The 15,793-nt window shown below is 44.3% G+C and overlaps 1 protein-coding gene across 2 annotated transcripts in view; it reads right to left on the bottom strand.

Annotated features, from left to right (window-relative positions):
* Nucleotides 1–15,793, bottom strand: part of BTBD2 (BTB domain containing 2) — a 510,757-nt gene that overhangs the window by 105,035 nt on the left and 389,929 nt on the right. For both annotated transcript variants that reach the window (XM_040417771.1, XM_040417770.1), the window contains one exon: nucleotides 14,826–14,972. In XM_040417771.1, the coding sequence (XP_040273705.1) occupies nucleotides 14,826–14,972 (147 nt within the window). The remainder of the gene's footprint in view (nucleotides 1–14,825; nucleotides 14,973–15,793) is intronic.

Here is a 15,793-nt window from a genome sequence, read left to right as displayed (position 1 = left end):
GGGCTTATTACTGGCACATGATGGGGGGGCTTATTACTGGCACGTGATGGGGGGGCTTATTACTGGCACGTGATGGGGGGCTTATTACTGGCACGTGATGGGGGGCTTATTACTGGCACGTGATGGGGAGCTTATTACTGGCACGTGATGGGGGGCTTATTACTGGCACGTGATGGGGGGCTTATTACTGGCACGTGATGGGGGCTTATTACTGGCACGTGATGGGGGCTTATTACTGGCATGTGATGGGGGTTTATTACTGGCACGTGATGGGGGGCTTATTAATGGCACGTGATGGGGGCTTATTACTGGCACATGATGGGGGGCTTATTACTGGCACATGATGGGGGGCTTATTACTGGCACATGATGGGGGGCTTATTACTTGAACATTGGGGGGCTCTTATTACTAGCACGTGATGGAGGGCTGGGCTCTTATTACTGGCACATTGGGGGGCTCTTGTTACTGGCACGTGATGGGGGCTCTTGTTACTGGCACGTGATGGGGGGCTTATTACTGGCACGTTATTGGGGGCACTTATTACTGGCACGTTATTGAGGGCACTTATTACTGGCACGTTATTGAGGGCACTTATTACTGGCACATTATTGGTGGGCACTATAGGGGCATCTACTGAGGCCACAAAGAAAGGGTATTTTATATGGGGGGCTCTGTACAGTAGCATTTTATAGTGGGACAAATGGTGGGTACTATGGAGAAGGGGGGAGAGAAGTACTATGGAGCCATCTACGGGGGGCACTAAGAAGGGGTATTTTATACTTGCAAATTATGGGGGACACTGAGGGCATCTACTGGGGCACGATATATGGGGCATTTTATATTGGTACATTATGGGGGGCACTAGGAGGAAGGGGGGAGAGGAGCACTATGGGGGCATTTACTGGGGGCCCTATATAGGGGTATTTTATACAGGCACATTATGGGGGACATTAGCTCAACTAGGGGCATTACAAGGGGGGTATTTTTAGCATTGTCACATTATAAGGAGAATTATTTCTACTGGGGGGGGGGCATTATGGTGGGCTTTATTACTCCCCCATGGTATGACCCCGTAGTAGCAGCACCAGCCTCTCCCTGCTCTGTGACCCCTCTGCCCCTTCTCCAAATCCTTATTATGAAATCTTTCTCATTAGGATAAAACACAACATCAGCTCTGCCGAGCCCCCAGTCAAAGTGTTGAAGTGGTGTCCGAGATCCCCAAGGGCCAAGGCAAGTAATTGTAAGTTTTCATGTGCCACACAATATACAGTATACCTCTACACTGTGCCACACAATGTACAGTATACCTCTACACTGTGCCACACACAATGTACAGTATACCTCTACACTGTGCCACACACAATGTACAGTATACCTCTACACTGTGCCACACAATGTACAGTATACCTCTACACTGTGTAGTCTGTTCTATAAGCACCCTTGTTCTGTGGCGGCGGACAGAAAATAATCTGGAAGTACCCATCCCGAGACAAGGCGGCCGAGTCAGGGAGTGTGTCAGATGACGCGCTTTCTTCTCTGATTGGTGGCTTACGCAGGCACACACCTCCTGGGGGCGGGTGTTAGATTATTTATATCCGGCGTGTGTTTGGCCGCACACGGCCATCACAGCGCCGATGTATGCACGCTACAGTGCGGTAGCTTCATTCGCATAGGATACTATTATGAACTATGTATCGCTCCTGATGACACATGACACAGTGTAGTCATGTAGAAACGTGTTGAGCGATCTGATGTGTTACTTTTCGCTCAACAGGCAGGGCAGTCTTTACAAGTGAATCTGTACCTACACTGGCCGTCCAGACTTGAGCGATTTGAAGCGTCACATACCGCTCACTTAGCAGGGCAGCGTTAACAGGGTGCACCAGGACCCATTGTAGCTGTCTAAACTTTGCAGACCATCCACCCTATGGCTCAATACAAAGAGCATTAGGACAGATGTAAAGTGGATTAGATCTGTATTGTCAGTCCCTGATCTGAGTGTAGCGATATTATTACCTGGTTGCTACAGGCTACACTTACATCAGTGTGTCCCAACACTGAGTGATAGCCAGCAACAGTCAGGCCTTCAGAGTGTCGGATGGTTATTTACCTTATCCCTCTCTGCATCTCTGATTCCCTGTATGCCTGATTTTATCTATTACCCCATTTCACTGATTCTAATAAAATCTTTATTATTTTCATTTTTAACGTTCCTTCAGGCTGAGATTCAATGCTATATATTTTGAAAAACGTTCACTGGGGGGTATATAATTTTATCAAATATGATCAAGAAGATGGGAATACCCCTTTAAGACTTCGCTGCCACTGTATAACTATGCAAGATTTTCAAGAGGCTGCAAGAGATCTGACTACACGTTTCCGCTCTAGGGGATACACCAAGAAAGCAGTGTCCGAAGCTTATGAAATTGCTCATAAGGCCAACCGCTCGGAACTCTTTAAACCTAGACATAGAACATTAAATAACAAGGTACAACTCATCACCCGATTCAACAACCAGTGGAATGATCTGTACAGGGTACTAAATACATATTGGTATCTCCCTCTCTCTGATACCAAGCTTTGCAACTACATTAATGCACAACCGAAAATCATTGCACGTAGAGCTCCTAACTTATGTGACAAATCGGTGCATAGTCATTTTCAAAGACGTACTCAGTCACTATCAATTGGCACCAAACTCCAGGGTACTTATACCTGTGGTAATTGCAATGTTTGTCAATACATGGTAGCTTCCAATAGTTTCAACCCAAGGGACTCTAGAAAAATCTGCCTCAAACATTAGGTTAATTGTTGCACTCGAAATGTCATCTATGCCCTTATCGCAAGTGTGGGAAATTATATGTTGGCCAAACCGGCCAAGAATTGCGTAAACGCAACCAGCAACATTTATCCAATATTGCTTTGGCACGTCGCAACAGGATAAAAGGAGAAAAATCATAGATTTTTGTAGCTGCGCATTTTTTAGATGATCACCAAAGCAGCACTACAGGTTTACGAGTTGTTGGATTTGGCTGGGTACGTAATAATCTCAGGGAAATCCTGTTACTTCACAGCTTCTACGTCTTGAATCCAGATGGATCTTCGAACTTGATTCTTTGATACCATATGGAAAGAACGAAGAACTCACATTTACAGGTTTTTATGAGTAATTTTATTTTGCTTTGTTCACAACAAACCATCACTTATTAGTCAGTATGTCACTTTTTTTCACTTGGTTTTTCACATTTTCTTCTCCGCACTCTCTTTTTCTTTCTTCACTTATTAATTCATCATTATTTAATTTTTTATATTTATTTTTTCTTCCTCACGTTTTTCACTTACTTTCCTTTTTTCTCAGTTTTTTTGCAGGCTTCACTGAAGTTCCTCTTCACATCACCTTTACATCCATGGATTGATGTCATGTCCACTTCGTCACGAATTTCATATTTGTTTTGGTTTTTCATAGGTTTTTATGTTATATGATTTCATTGCTTTTTTCTCCTTTGCAATATTTATAACATACTATGTAATTTGACCAAATTTTACACATAATTCTATACATAATTAATAGGTCAAAGAAATTAAGATAAGCGCAGAGTATACAGTTGTGTTCAAAATAATAGCAGTCAGACATTACTAACCTGATCAATCACTGTTTTTGGTAGAAATGATATTTCCACATGGCAAATAATTTACTAGCAGGTGTAGTACAGTAATAGAAATCCAAAAGTCATGACATGCATGCTGCTAATTCTGTGTAATTGAATCACTAATTGAAAGGGGCATGTTCAAAATAATAGCAGTGTGGAGTTTAATTAGTGAAGTCATTCATTCTTCGAAAAACCATTGGCAATTATTGCCCTTTTTTAAGGAAGGAAGGCAGCCAATGTTGTACATGCTGGTTACAGTGCATTTCTCTCTAAAATTCTGAGGAAAATGGGTCGTTCCAGACATTGTTCAGAAGAACAGCGTACCTTGATTAAAAAGTTGATTGGAGAGGGGAAAACATATAAAGAAGTGCAGAAAATGATAGGCTGCTCAGCTAAAATAATCACAATTGCTTTAAAATGGCAACTAAAACCAGAAAGATGTGGAAGAAAGCAAAAAACTACCATTCGAATGGATAGAAGAATAGCCAAAATGGCAAGGACTCGGCCAACAATCAGCTCCAGGAAGACCAAAGAAGGTCTAAAGTTACCTGTGAGTACTGTTACAATTAGAAGAGGCCTATGTGAAACCAAGCTATCTGCAAAAAGCCCCTGCAAAGTCCCACTGTTGAAAAAAAGACATGTGCTGAAGAGGTTACAATTTGCCAAAGAGCACATTGACTGGCCTAAAGAGAAATGGTGCAACATTTTGTGGACTGATGAAAGTAAGATTGTTCTTTTTGGGTCTAGTGGCCGGAGACAGTTTGTCAGACAACCCCCAAACACTGAATTCAAGCCACAGTGCACTGTGAAGCATGGTGGCGCAAGCATCATGATATGGAAATGTTTCTCATACTATGGTGTTGGGCCTATTTATCGCATACCAGGGATCATGGATCAGTTTGAATACATCAGAATACTCAAAGAGGTCATGCTGCCTTCTGCTGAAAAGGAAATGCCCTTGAAATGGGTGGTCCAACAAGACAACGACCCCAAACACACCACTAAACGTGCATCATCCTAGTTCCAGACCAACAAGATTGACGTTATGAAGTGGCCAGCCCAATACCCAGATCTTAATCCAATAGAAAACTTGCGGGGTGACATCAGAAATGCAGTTTCTGAGGCAAAACCAAGAAATAGAGAAGAACTGTGGAATGTAGTCCAATCACCCTGGGCTGGAATACCTGTTCACAGTTGCCAGAAGTTGGTTGACTCCATGCAACACAGATGTACAGCAGTTCTCAGAAACAGTGGTTATACAACTTAATATTAGTTAAGTGATTCAAAAGAATGCAACATCTTCAAACATTTTTCAGTTTATATAGTGCAGGGATACTCAACTGGCGGACCGCGGTCCAAATACGGACCGCGGCCGCCAGTTGTCCGGACCCCGGCCATCCTTCAGAGCGCTGCTCCTCTCCTGCACACTGTGCCGTGCAGGAGGAGGAGCTTACCGGCGCACTTCCGCCTGTCCCACAGCGCAGTGAGACAGGGCTTCCTCCACATGTAAGCGCTCCTCCTCCTGCACACTCTGGCAGCTCTGCTCAATACAGCGGTGGGCACAGGAGATGATAGTTCTCAGCAGCGCAGGAGGAGTCTCTCCCTCCCCTCTGTGCTGCTGCTGCCCCCGCCGCTGCCAATAAGAAGAGGCAGGAGGAGGAGGGGAGGGGCTGTGGCCACTGCGCCACCAATGAAGAAAATTGACCTGTATTACAAATACAGGAGGCGGGTGCTGGAATCAAATAGCCGGCACCCGACCTCTGTGACAGGGAGCTGCGATCAGCTGCAGTTGAGTTAACCCTTCAGGTGCGGTACCTGAGGGGTTAATTGTAGCTGATCGCAGCCCCCTGTCACAAAGGTCGGGTGCCGGCTATTTGATTCCGGCACCCGCCTCCTGTATTTGTATAAGAAACGTTGGTGGCACAGTGCGCCCCCCCCCCTAGTATAAGAAACATTGGTGGCGCAGTGCCCCCCCCCTTCCCCATTATAATAAACATTGGTGGCTCAGTGGGAAGTGCCAATGAGGGTTAAAAATAATAAAAGAAAATGAACTCACCTCCTCCAGTTGATCGCGTAACTGCCGGTCTCCAGTTCTTACTTCTTTCTTCAGGACCTGTGGTGACGTCACTGAGCTCATCACATGGCCCATTACCATGGTGATGGATCATGTGATGAGCTCAGTGATGTCACCACAGGTCCTGAAGAAAGAAGTAAGAACTGGAGACCGGCAGTTACGCGATCAACTGGAGGAGGTGAGTAAATTATTTTTTAACCCTCATTGGCACTGCCCACTGCGCCACCAATGTTTATTATATTGGGGGGGGGGGGGCGCACTGCGCCACCAATGTTTATTATACTGGGGTGATGGGGGGCGCACTGCGCCACCAATGTTTATTATTTTGAGGGGGGGCGCACTGCGCCACCAATGTTTATTATATTGGGGGGCACACTGCGCCACCAATGTTTATTATATTGGGGGGCACACTGCGCCACCAATGTTTATTATATTGGGGGGCACACTGCGCCACCAATGTTTATTATATTGGGGGGCACACTGCGCCACCAATGTTTATTATATTGAGGGGGGGCGCACTGCGCCACCAATGTTTATTATACTGGGGTGATGGGGGTGCGCACTGTGCCACCAATGTTTATTATTTTGAGGGGGGCGCACTGCGCCACCAATGTTTATTATATTGAGGGGGGCGCACTGCGCCACCAATGTTTATTATATCGGGGTGATGGGGGGGCGCACTGCGCCACCAATGTTTATTATTTTGAGGGGGGGCGCACTGCGCCACCAATGTTTATTATATTGAGGGGGCCGCCAGACGAAAAAGTCGGACATGTAGTACTTTTAGTCTGGCGGCCTCTCACCGTGCTGTGCCGTAACTCTGCCCCCATCCCCATTATAGTCGATGGGCACAGAGCAGCGGCACGGCGAAGTAGTGGCAAGATGGATCTGACAGGGTGAGCAGCCTGTCGGATCCATCCTGCTGCAAGTGTGAAAGTACCCTTACTAATGAGCGCTTCCATCATGGAACGCCCATTAGTACAGCCTTTACCTCCACCGCTATTTGTGCTAGTAAAAAAAAATATATATTACGGCAGTATTTCCCAACCAGTGTGCCTCCAGCTGTTGCAAAACTACAACTCCCAGAATGCCTGGACAGCCTTTGGCTGTGCGGGCATGCTGGGAGTTGTAGTTTTGCAACAGCTGGAGGCACACTGGTTGGAAAACACTGTATTACGGTACCTCCACCTCCATTTGCTCACGCTGTGGAGAACACTCCCTGCTGACTAGAAGCTCAGGACAGGACCTACAAGACGCCATCACGTTGGAGCACCGGTCCTGAGCGTGCAGTCAGCAGCGAATGTTCACCGCAGCCAGGTGAATGCAAATAATTTTTTTTTTTTTTGCAAAAGCAGAGAAGGGGGGCACTAATGGGGGCAATACTCTTACTGGGGGCACTAATGGGGACATTATTCTTACTGGGGCACTAATGTGGCCATTACTAATTCTGGGACTTACCCGGGGCGCTCCACTATAACGTCAGATTGCCCCACGCGCATGTATCACATGATCGCATGGCATCTTTACTGCTGGCGTTCAGCTCGGACCTTCACCTGACTGCAGACCCTGGTATGTGGACCTTTAATAAAACTAGTTGAGTACCCCTGATATAGTGAATGGTTGAGTTTGTAAAGAAGAATACAAACACTGCTATTTTTTTGAACAGTCTAATCACTTTTCTTTAATTTTTTTTAGAGGAACAACACAAATGTGATATATTTTTCTTCATGTTTTGATTCGGAATAGAATGTGTAGTGTTCCCAATGCATTTGTGTGTATGAAAAAAAAAGAAAAAGCTATTAGAAAGATTTTGAGCTTTATTCACTTTTATTTTGAACACAACTGTATAGGGGGAGGAAAATGTCAGATGAACTTTTGCACCTTTGGTGCTGTAGCATCCACGTGCTATACATCTGACATGTATAGCTTAAATATTTATTCGTATACATTAAGCCCGTTACAATAACGGGCGCTAGAACTTTAGTGCATAAACATTAGTAGGAACTGTCTATATTAAATGGCACTGGCACTGACTGGTGGCCGAGACTGTTGGCTGTGGCTGAAACTGAAGACACTGACTGGTGGCCGACACGGCTGGCACTGACTGGTGCTACTGCGACTGGTGGCTGAGACTGCTGACACTGACTGGTGGCTAACACAGCTGGCACTGTAACTGGTGGCTAGACGAATGGCGCTGACTGCTGGTGCTAAGACTGCTAGTAGAGACTGGTAGGTCAGACTTCTGACAGGGGCTCCTCTCTATATGGGTTATAGTGCTGTGACTGATGACTGACAAACAGAATTGGCACTGTGACTGGCTAACTAAAATGGCGGCAGTCCGACTTGCTTGCCAGCTCGCAGGTGTGGGCGGTGCAGTCGCCGTCTGTGGACAGTGCTGACAAACTGAATGCTGTGTTGGCGGTACAGGCGGCTTCTTCAGCGCCGTATCCTACTTGCCGGCGCGCTTGTGTGGGTGGTGTGTGGAGCACTGTGTCCGCACGGACGCAGTGCACTAAATGGCATGTAGGCAGTGCAGGCACACTTTAGTACTGCTCATTTGTGAATCTCATTCACTGCCGCTCATCAGGTCTGTACGGTGAAGGCGGCGCACTGGCTGTTTGTGCGCTATGCTGCTGGTGAGCCGAGAGAGGAGTGGACGACGGTGGGGGAGCTGTGGCAGGAGCGGACGGCGGTGGGGGAGCTGTGGCCTGCCTATAGGGTCTCGGAGGTATCTATGGGCAGTCAGGCTGATGACACCCTGTAGGGAAACTTATGTGTAGCACTGTGTCCTAATCGGACGCCCCGCCGCGCATGCCCAGTGCAAAACTTATGTAGGATTCTCTCTGCCTCTCCTGTCTCTGCTCCTTAGCTATGATCATCGTCATTGTATCATCTGCACCTCTGCCTCTATCTCTAACTTCTTCACTTCTGTTTACTGTCTACTCTAGTCTAATCTACTCTACTGTATCTCTGCTCCTTAGCTAGTTAATTCAATGTCTGTCCTCTCTGCCTCTCCTGTCTCTAATCCTTAGCTATAAATTTCTTTGTGTTCTCTGCCTCTACCATCTCTGTCCTCTTCACCCCTGCCTCTACCATCTCTGTCCTTTTCCCATCTACCTTTGCTATCTATCCTCTTCACCTCTGCCGTCTCTGTCCTCTTCGCCTCTGCCGTCTCACACACGCATACACACACGGACAAAGCGCAGGCACAGAGGGCTTTTATTAGTACAGAAGATTATGGTGATTTTGAGGTTTCTTTTAACTCTTCTGATCATGTTGATTTGATCTCTATGATTTATTATTATGTTATTTATTTATTGATATACTTGTCAACTTTTTCTTATGAATTCATGTATATTTTTTTTACCTATTAGATATGTGATTTATTTCATGCACATTTTCATGAATTTTTTTGTGAATTTATAAAAAAATTTCCATGAATTTTTCTATGAATTTATTGGCCAATAAATCATGTGTAGGGTATTTTAATTATGCATTTAACTTTTTTTGGTATTATTTAAAAAATCTAAACTAAGCATACAGACATGGAGAGCAGCACCCAGGGATCTCCCTGCACTTACTATAATCCCTGGGCGCCACTTCGTTCTCCCGGTATAGGCTCCGGTATCTTCAGATTTTTGGCTCAACTGGGAGGAGCCTGCCGGCGTCTCCTTCTCCCAGGCTGGAGTGCTGGCCAATCGCAGCGCTCAGCTCATAGCCTGAGAGGAAACGGAGACGCCGGCAGGCTCCTCCCAGTTGAGCCGAAAATCTGAAGATACCGGACCTATACCGGGAGAACGGAGCGGCGCCCAGGGATAATAGTAAGTGCAGGGAGATCCCTGGGCGCCGCTCTACATATCTGTATGCTTAGTTTAGATTTTTTATTGTAGTGAAAGGTCCTCTTTAATCATGTTTGAATAATTCTTCATTCATTATGCTAGTTACTTATATATTACTCATCTAATTTCATATTATGCACTCATTTCATATTATACACCTGCTTACTATGAGTTTATTTGCTCATTATAAATACTTTTTTTCTTTTCATTTTTGCTGCATCACCATTTCTCACATCACATTTGCGTTCCATTAGTCTATCACATGTTTGATTCCACATTATATCATTGTATATACCACATTGTATCGCGGTACTTCCTTTTCATGATTACATGCACCCACATCTTCACATCCTGCTTGTGAAACACATTGCGTTCCACCGTCGGGATGTCTCACTGTTCTCACATCACTTACATTGCAGGATTTCTTTCCCACGATTACATGCACCCACATCCTAGCATCCTGCTTGTGGAGCGCATTGCCTTCCACCGACGGGTTGTTTCACTACTTCATGATCACATGATTTTCTCCATAGTGCTACTGGCGCATGCGCCGTAGGTTGTTATAGACGCCAAGGGTGCAATAGGCTTTCATCTTATCCAGCTGATCTTCTTCATGCAGGTGACTTGCGTTTATCTTTGATTACGGTTTATAATTTGCATACATAAAAAGGACCCTAGGGCATACAGGCATATACCCCTGAGGAAGCCGGACGTTACCGGGACACACATGGGGCATCAGTGTTTCTCCCAGGCCCACCTGGATAGTCCTCAGCTTGCATCTCACTTTTCATTCAGGTATTAGGTGCTTTGATGCTACATTATCATTCATTATTTATTTACTGCACATTTTAGGCTAAATCTTTGAATTTTTTCTTATTCCTTATTGTCACTCAGGACTATATATACTGTGCCCATATTTGTGGCTCTTGTGGGACCTGTGTAGGAGTCTGGTCTTATTTTGTACCCGCACATGGCATATTGTATACAATTTTGAAGTTTGTGTGTCTTTTGTAGTCTAATAAAATTTATACATTGGTTTTATACTTAGTGGATGTGCACTTTAATGGGGCTTTCTTGGGCCATGTGGCCCTGTTTTTGGATTTCAAAACTTCTGACATGTCGCTATGACATACCAAAAACAGCAACATGAAATAGCGACAGGTTCCCTGGTTACAAACAAATATTATTTACTATTAAATGCTGAGTTTTAAAACAGTTTATAACCAGGTCGGGAATAAGTGAGAAGAGTCATGGGGGTGGCTCATTGGCCAGCTTGAGTGACAGGTCTTTCGCTATATACAGTGGATTTAAAAAGTCTACACAAGCTTGTTAAAATGTCAGGTTTCTGTGACGTAAAAAAATTAGACAAAGATAAATCATTTCAGAAGTTTTTCCACCTTTAATGTGACCTATAAACTGTACAACTCAATTGAAAAACAAACTGAAATCTTTTAGGTAGAGGGAAGAAAAACTATAAAAATAAAATAATATGGTTGCATAAGTGTGAACAACCATAAACTAATACTTTGTTGAAGCACCTTTTGAATTTATTACAGCACTCAGACTTTTTGGGTATGAGTCTATCAGCATGGCACATTTTGACTTGGCAAGATTTGCCAAATCTTCTTTGCAAAAACACTCCAAATCGGTCAGATTGCAAGGGCCAATCCTGGGCACAGCCCTCTATAGATCACCCCACAGATTTTCTATTGGATTCAGGTCTGGCCTATGGCTGGGCCATTCCAAAACTTTAATCTTCTTCTGGTGAAGCCATTCCTTTGTTGATTTGGATGTATGCTTTAGGTTGTTGTCATGCTGAAAGATGAAGTTCCTCTTCATGTTCAGCTTTCTAGCAGAAGCCTAAAGGTTTTGTGACAATATTGATTGGTATTTGGAACTGTTCATTATTCCCTCTAGCTTAATTAAGGCCCCAGTTCCATCTAAAGAAAAGCAGCCCCCAAGCATGATGCTGCCACCACCATGCTTCACTGTGGGTATGGTGTTCTTTTGGTGATGTGCAGTTTTGTTTTTGCGCCAAACATATCTTTTGGAATTATGGCCAAAAAGTTCAACCTTTTGGCCATAACAATAACACCTTTTCCCACATGCTTTTGGGAGACTTCAGATGTGTTTTTGCAAAATGTAGCCTGGCTTGTTTTTTTTCGTAAGAAAAGGCTTTCGTCTTCCCACTCTACCCCATAGCCCAGACATATGAAGAATACGGGAGATTGTTGTCACATGTACCACACAGCCAGTACTTGCCAGATATTCCTGCAGCTCCTTTAATGTTGCTGTAGGCCTCTTGGTAGCCTCCCAGACCAGTTTTCTTCTCGTCTTTTCATCAATTTTGGAGGGACGCCCAGTTCTTGGTAATGTCACTGTTGTACCATATTTTCTCCACTTGATGATGACTAGAGATGGGACGGGGGATTCGTCGAATCCACGAATCTTGCTGGATTCGTGGACTCAAATCCCGACGTAATTTACCGGATACGAATCCGACGAATCCCGGTGGTGCCCAGACTGGTGGTGGCGGCGGCAGGGCACTCTAGAAGATGAGCGCTTCGCTGCTGCGACAGGGGAGGGAGAGGCGTTTCCTTTCCCTGTTCCTCTGATAGGCTGCTGGCACAAGGCCTGCAGCCTATCAGAGGCCGGTGCAGGCGGCGCGATGACGTCATTGCGCCACCTGAGCCGTACAGCGCGGGACACAGGCCAGAAGAGGCCTGCATCGCGGCGGAGGTAAGTAAAAGTGTTTTTTTTTTTATCTGTTACTGGCACATTGGCGAGGAGGAGAGGTGAGAGGCACTATGATACTACTGGCACATTTGGGGGGGGAGGCACTATGATACTGGCACATTATGGGTGGAGATGGCACTATGATACTACTGGCACATTGGGGGGGAGGCACTATGATACTGGCACATTATGAGGGGAGATGGCACTATGATACTGGCACATTATGGGGGGAGATGACACTATGATACTGGCACATTATGGGGGGAGATGGCACTATGATACTGGCACATTATGGGGGGAGATGGCACTATGATACTGGCACATTATGGGGGGAGATGGCACTATGATACTGGCACATTATGGGGGGAGATGGCACTATCATACTGGCACATTATGGGGGGAGGTGGCACTATAATACTGGCACATTATGGGGGAGATGGCACTATGATACTGGCACATTATGGGGGGAGGTGGCACTATGATACTGGCACATTATGGGGGAGGTGGCACTATGATACTGGCACATTATGGGGGGAGGTGGCACTATGATACTGGCACATTATGGGGGGAGGTGGCACTATGATACTGGCACATTATGGGGGGAGATGGCACTATAATACTGGCACATTATTGGGGGGAGATGGCACTATGATACTGGCACATTATGGGGGGAGATGGCACTATGATACTGGCACATTATTGGGGGGAGATGGCACTATGATACTGGCACATTGGGGGGGAGATGGCACTATGATACCGGCACATGGGGGGGAGGAGAGAGGAACTCCGCACTTGATACTGGCACATGGGGCGAGGAGAGAGGCATTTGATACTGAACATGATTAGGGCGGCATCTATGGGGACACTTATTGGCACATTATTGGGGGGCACTATGGGGGCATCTACTGAGGCCACAAAGAAGGGGTATTTTATATGGGGGGCTCTGTGTGGTACTAGTATTATCAGGGGTATTATCTGTTTCTGCAGTATAGTATTGGGGAGCACAGCAGAACAGTATTGGGGGTGTTGGGAGGATGATGGAAAAGTAGTAAACTAAGATTTTTTTTGTCAAACTGCAGAGACGAAAAATGGCTGAAAAATGGTGGTCTGGTCTGAAAGGAGAAGATGAGGAAAGAGAACATCTACATCAAAGGAGACGTCACTGGATGTAAGAGGTATGTGGCGCTGTATTACCCTTTATGTTCTGTAGTGATAGGAGCAGGGGCGTAACGATCGTGGTCATATAGGGTGCGACCGTGACTAGGAGGTGGAGGTTCAGACAAACTGACGCGGTCTGACTTTGTTTCTTACACCGTTCACACAATTATGTACAGGATTCGTAGGATTCGAGATTCTAAAGATTCAATATATTCGAGAACCTTTTCGGATTCGGATTTGAAAAAAATTGGATTCGTCCCACCTCTAATGATGACTATCTTCACTGTGTTCCATGGTATATCTAATGCCTTGGAAATTCTTTTGTACCCTTCTCCTGACTCATACATTTTAACAATGAGATCCCTCTGATGCTTTGGAAGCTCTCTGTGGACCATGGCTTTTGCTGTGGGATGCGACTAAGACAATTTCAGGAAAGACCAACTAGAGCAGCTGAACTTTATTTGGGGTTAATCAGAGGCACTTTAAATGATGGCAGGTGTATCCTGACTCCTATTTAACATGATTTTGAATGCAATTGCTTAATTATGAACACAGCTACATCCCAAGTTATAAGAGGGTGTACACTTATGCAACCACATTATTTGAATTTTTTTTTGTTTTCTTTCCTCCACCTAAAAGATTTCCGTTTGTTTTTCAATTGAGTGGTACAGTTTATAGGTCACATTAAATGTGGAGAAAGTTCTGGAATGATTTATCTTTGTCACATTTTATTACATCACAGAAACCTGACATTTTAACAGGAGTGTGTAGACTTTTTATATCCACTGTATGTACAGGGAGAAACATGAAGGTAAAACCAGGCCAGCTGGGGAGCTGCCCGATGACTCTTCTCATTGTGACCCCTTTATAAACCATGCTTTCACTAAAAATATGCAGTTTCAGAGTAGAACCTAGTTATTTGTAACTATGGATCATGTCTACATTTCATGCTGCTCATGGTTCAGGCAGCATGAAGCACCTGGCAGTTTTCTGTTAAAGATATTTTCTGGGAATAGACTATCCATGACTCATCCTCAGGATAGGTCATAAATACCTGATCGGGGAGCACAGCGGACCAAGCACAGCAACGTACATTGTACAGCATTGCTCCCCTTCCAACAGCTGAACAGCAACCGTCAAACCCACACAGATCAGACACTAATGATGACATATCCTGAGGTCAATCAGTAGTTTAATCCCAGAAACCCATTTAAACCTTCTGTAGTTACAATGGCTCATTCAACAGTATTCATGGCCAATTTAACAGAATATAACATCCACCTTGATTCCGATCAACAAACATTACAGATACAGTCATGGTTCCAAAACAAGAAAGAATAGAATAGCAATATTTGGGTTATGAGTTACCTTTAACGTGGCACATGCAGTGTAGTTGACGTTGGGTAGGATTTCCACTGGTTCTTTAAACATCACCCTAAATGTACTTGAAGAACCATCACAGCTGAATCCCGTGTCATTCTGTCCAAGAACCGTGTTGCTATCAGTGTGAATAATCTAAGAATAAAAGGCATAATAATATAAGTGAATTAAGGAGGAACTAAACTGTATAGTGTTTCTCTGATGTTTAATTTCTCTGTACTTAAAAGTGTGACGGTCAATCTTTTTTATAATGTATATAGGCAGAGATACTGACCATTTTTGTAATTACTTTAATTACTGAAATCGTACATTTTTATTACATAAATAGCTCTAAAGTGGCCCATTTTGAGCCTTAGCAAATACACTCCTCTGTCTTCTGTTTACATAACACAGTCAGTTTTGAGAAAGTCTCCACAGTTAGTTAACCCCTTCAACCCCGGGCCTGTTTTCACCTTCCTGCCCAGGCCATTTTTTTAAAATCTGACATGTGTGACTTTATGTGGTAATAACTTTAAAACGCTTTTACTTATACAGGCCATTCTGAGACGGTTTTCTCGTCACATATCGTACTTCATGACACTGGTGAAATGGAGTCAAAAAATTTATAAAAAAATACCCAATTTACCCAAAATTTGGAAAAATTAGCAAATTTCCAAATTTCTATTTCTCTACTTTTATAATAGATAGTAATACCTCCAAAAATAGTAATTACTTTACATTCCCCATATGTCTACTTCATGTTTGGATCATTTTGAAAATTACATTTTATATTTCTGGGACGTTAGAAGGCTTAGAAGTTTAGAAGCAAATCTTAACATTTTTAACAATATTTCCAAAACCCAAATTTTTCAGGATCAGTTCAGTTATGAAGTCACTTTCTGGGGCTTACATATTAGAAACCACCAATAAGTCACCCCATTTTAGAAACTACACCCCTCAAGGTATTCAAAACTGAC

The sequence above is a fragment of the Bufo bufo genome, chromosome 2, assembly GCF_905171765.1.
Source record: "Bufo bufo chromosome 2, aBufBuf1.1, whole genome shotgun sequence".
Taxonomy (NCBI): domain Eukaryota; kingdom Metazoa; phylum Chordata; class Amphibia; order Anura; family Bufonidae; genus Bufo; species Bufo bufo.
This window is presented reverse-complemented; position numbering and strand designations above follow the sequence as displayed.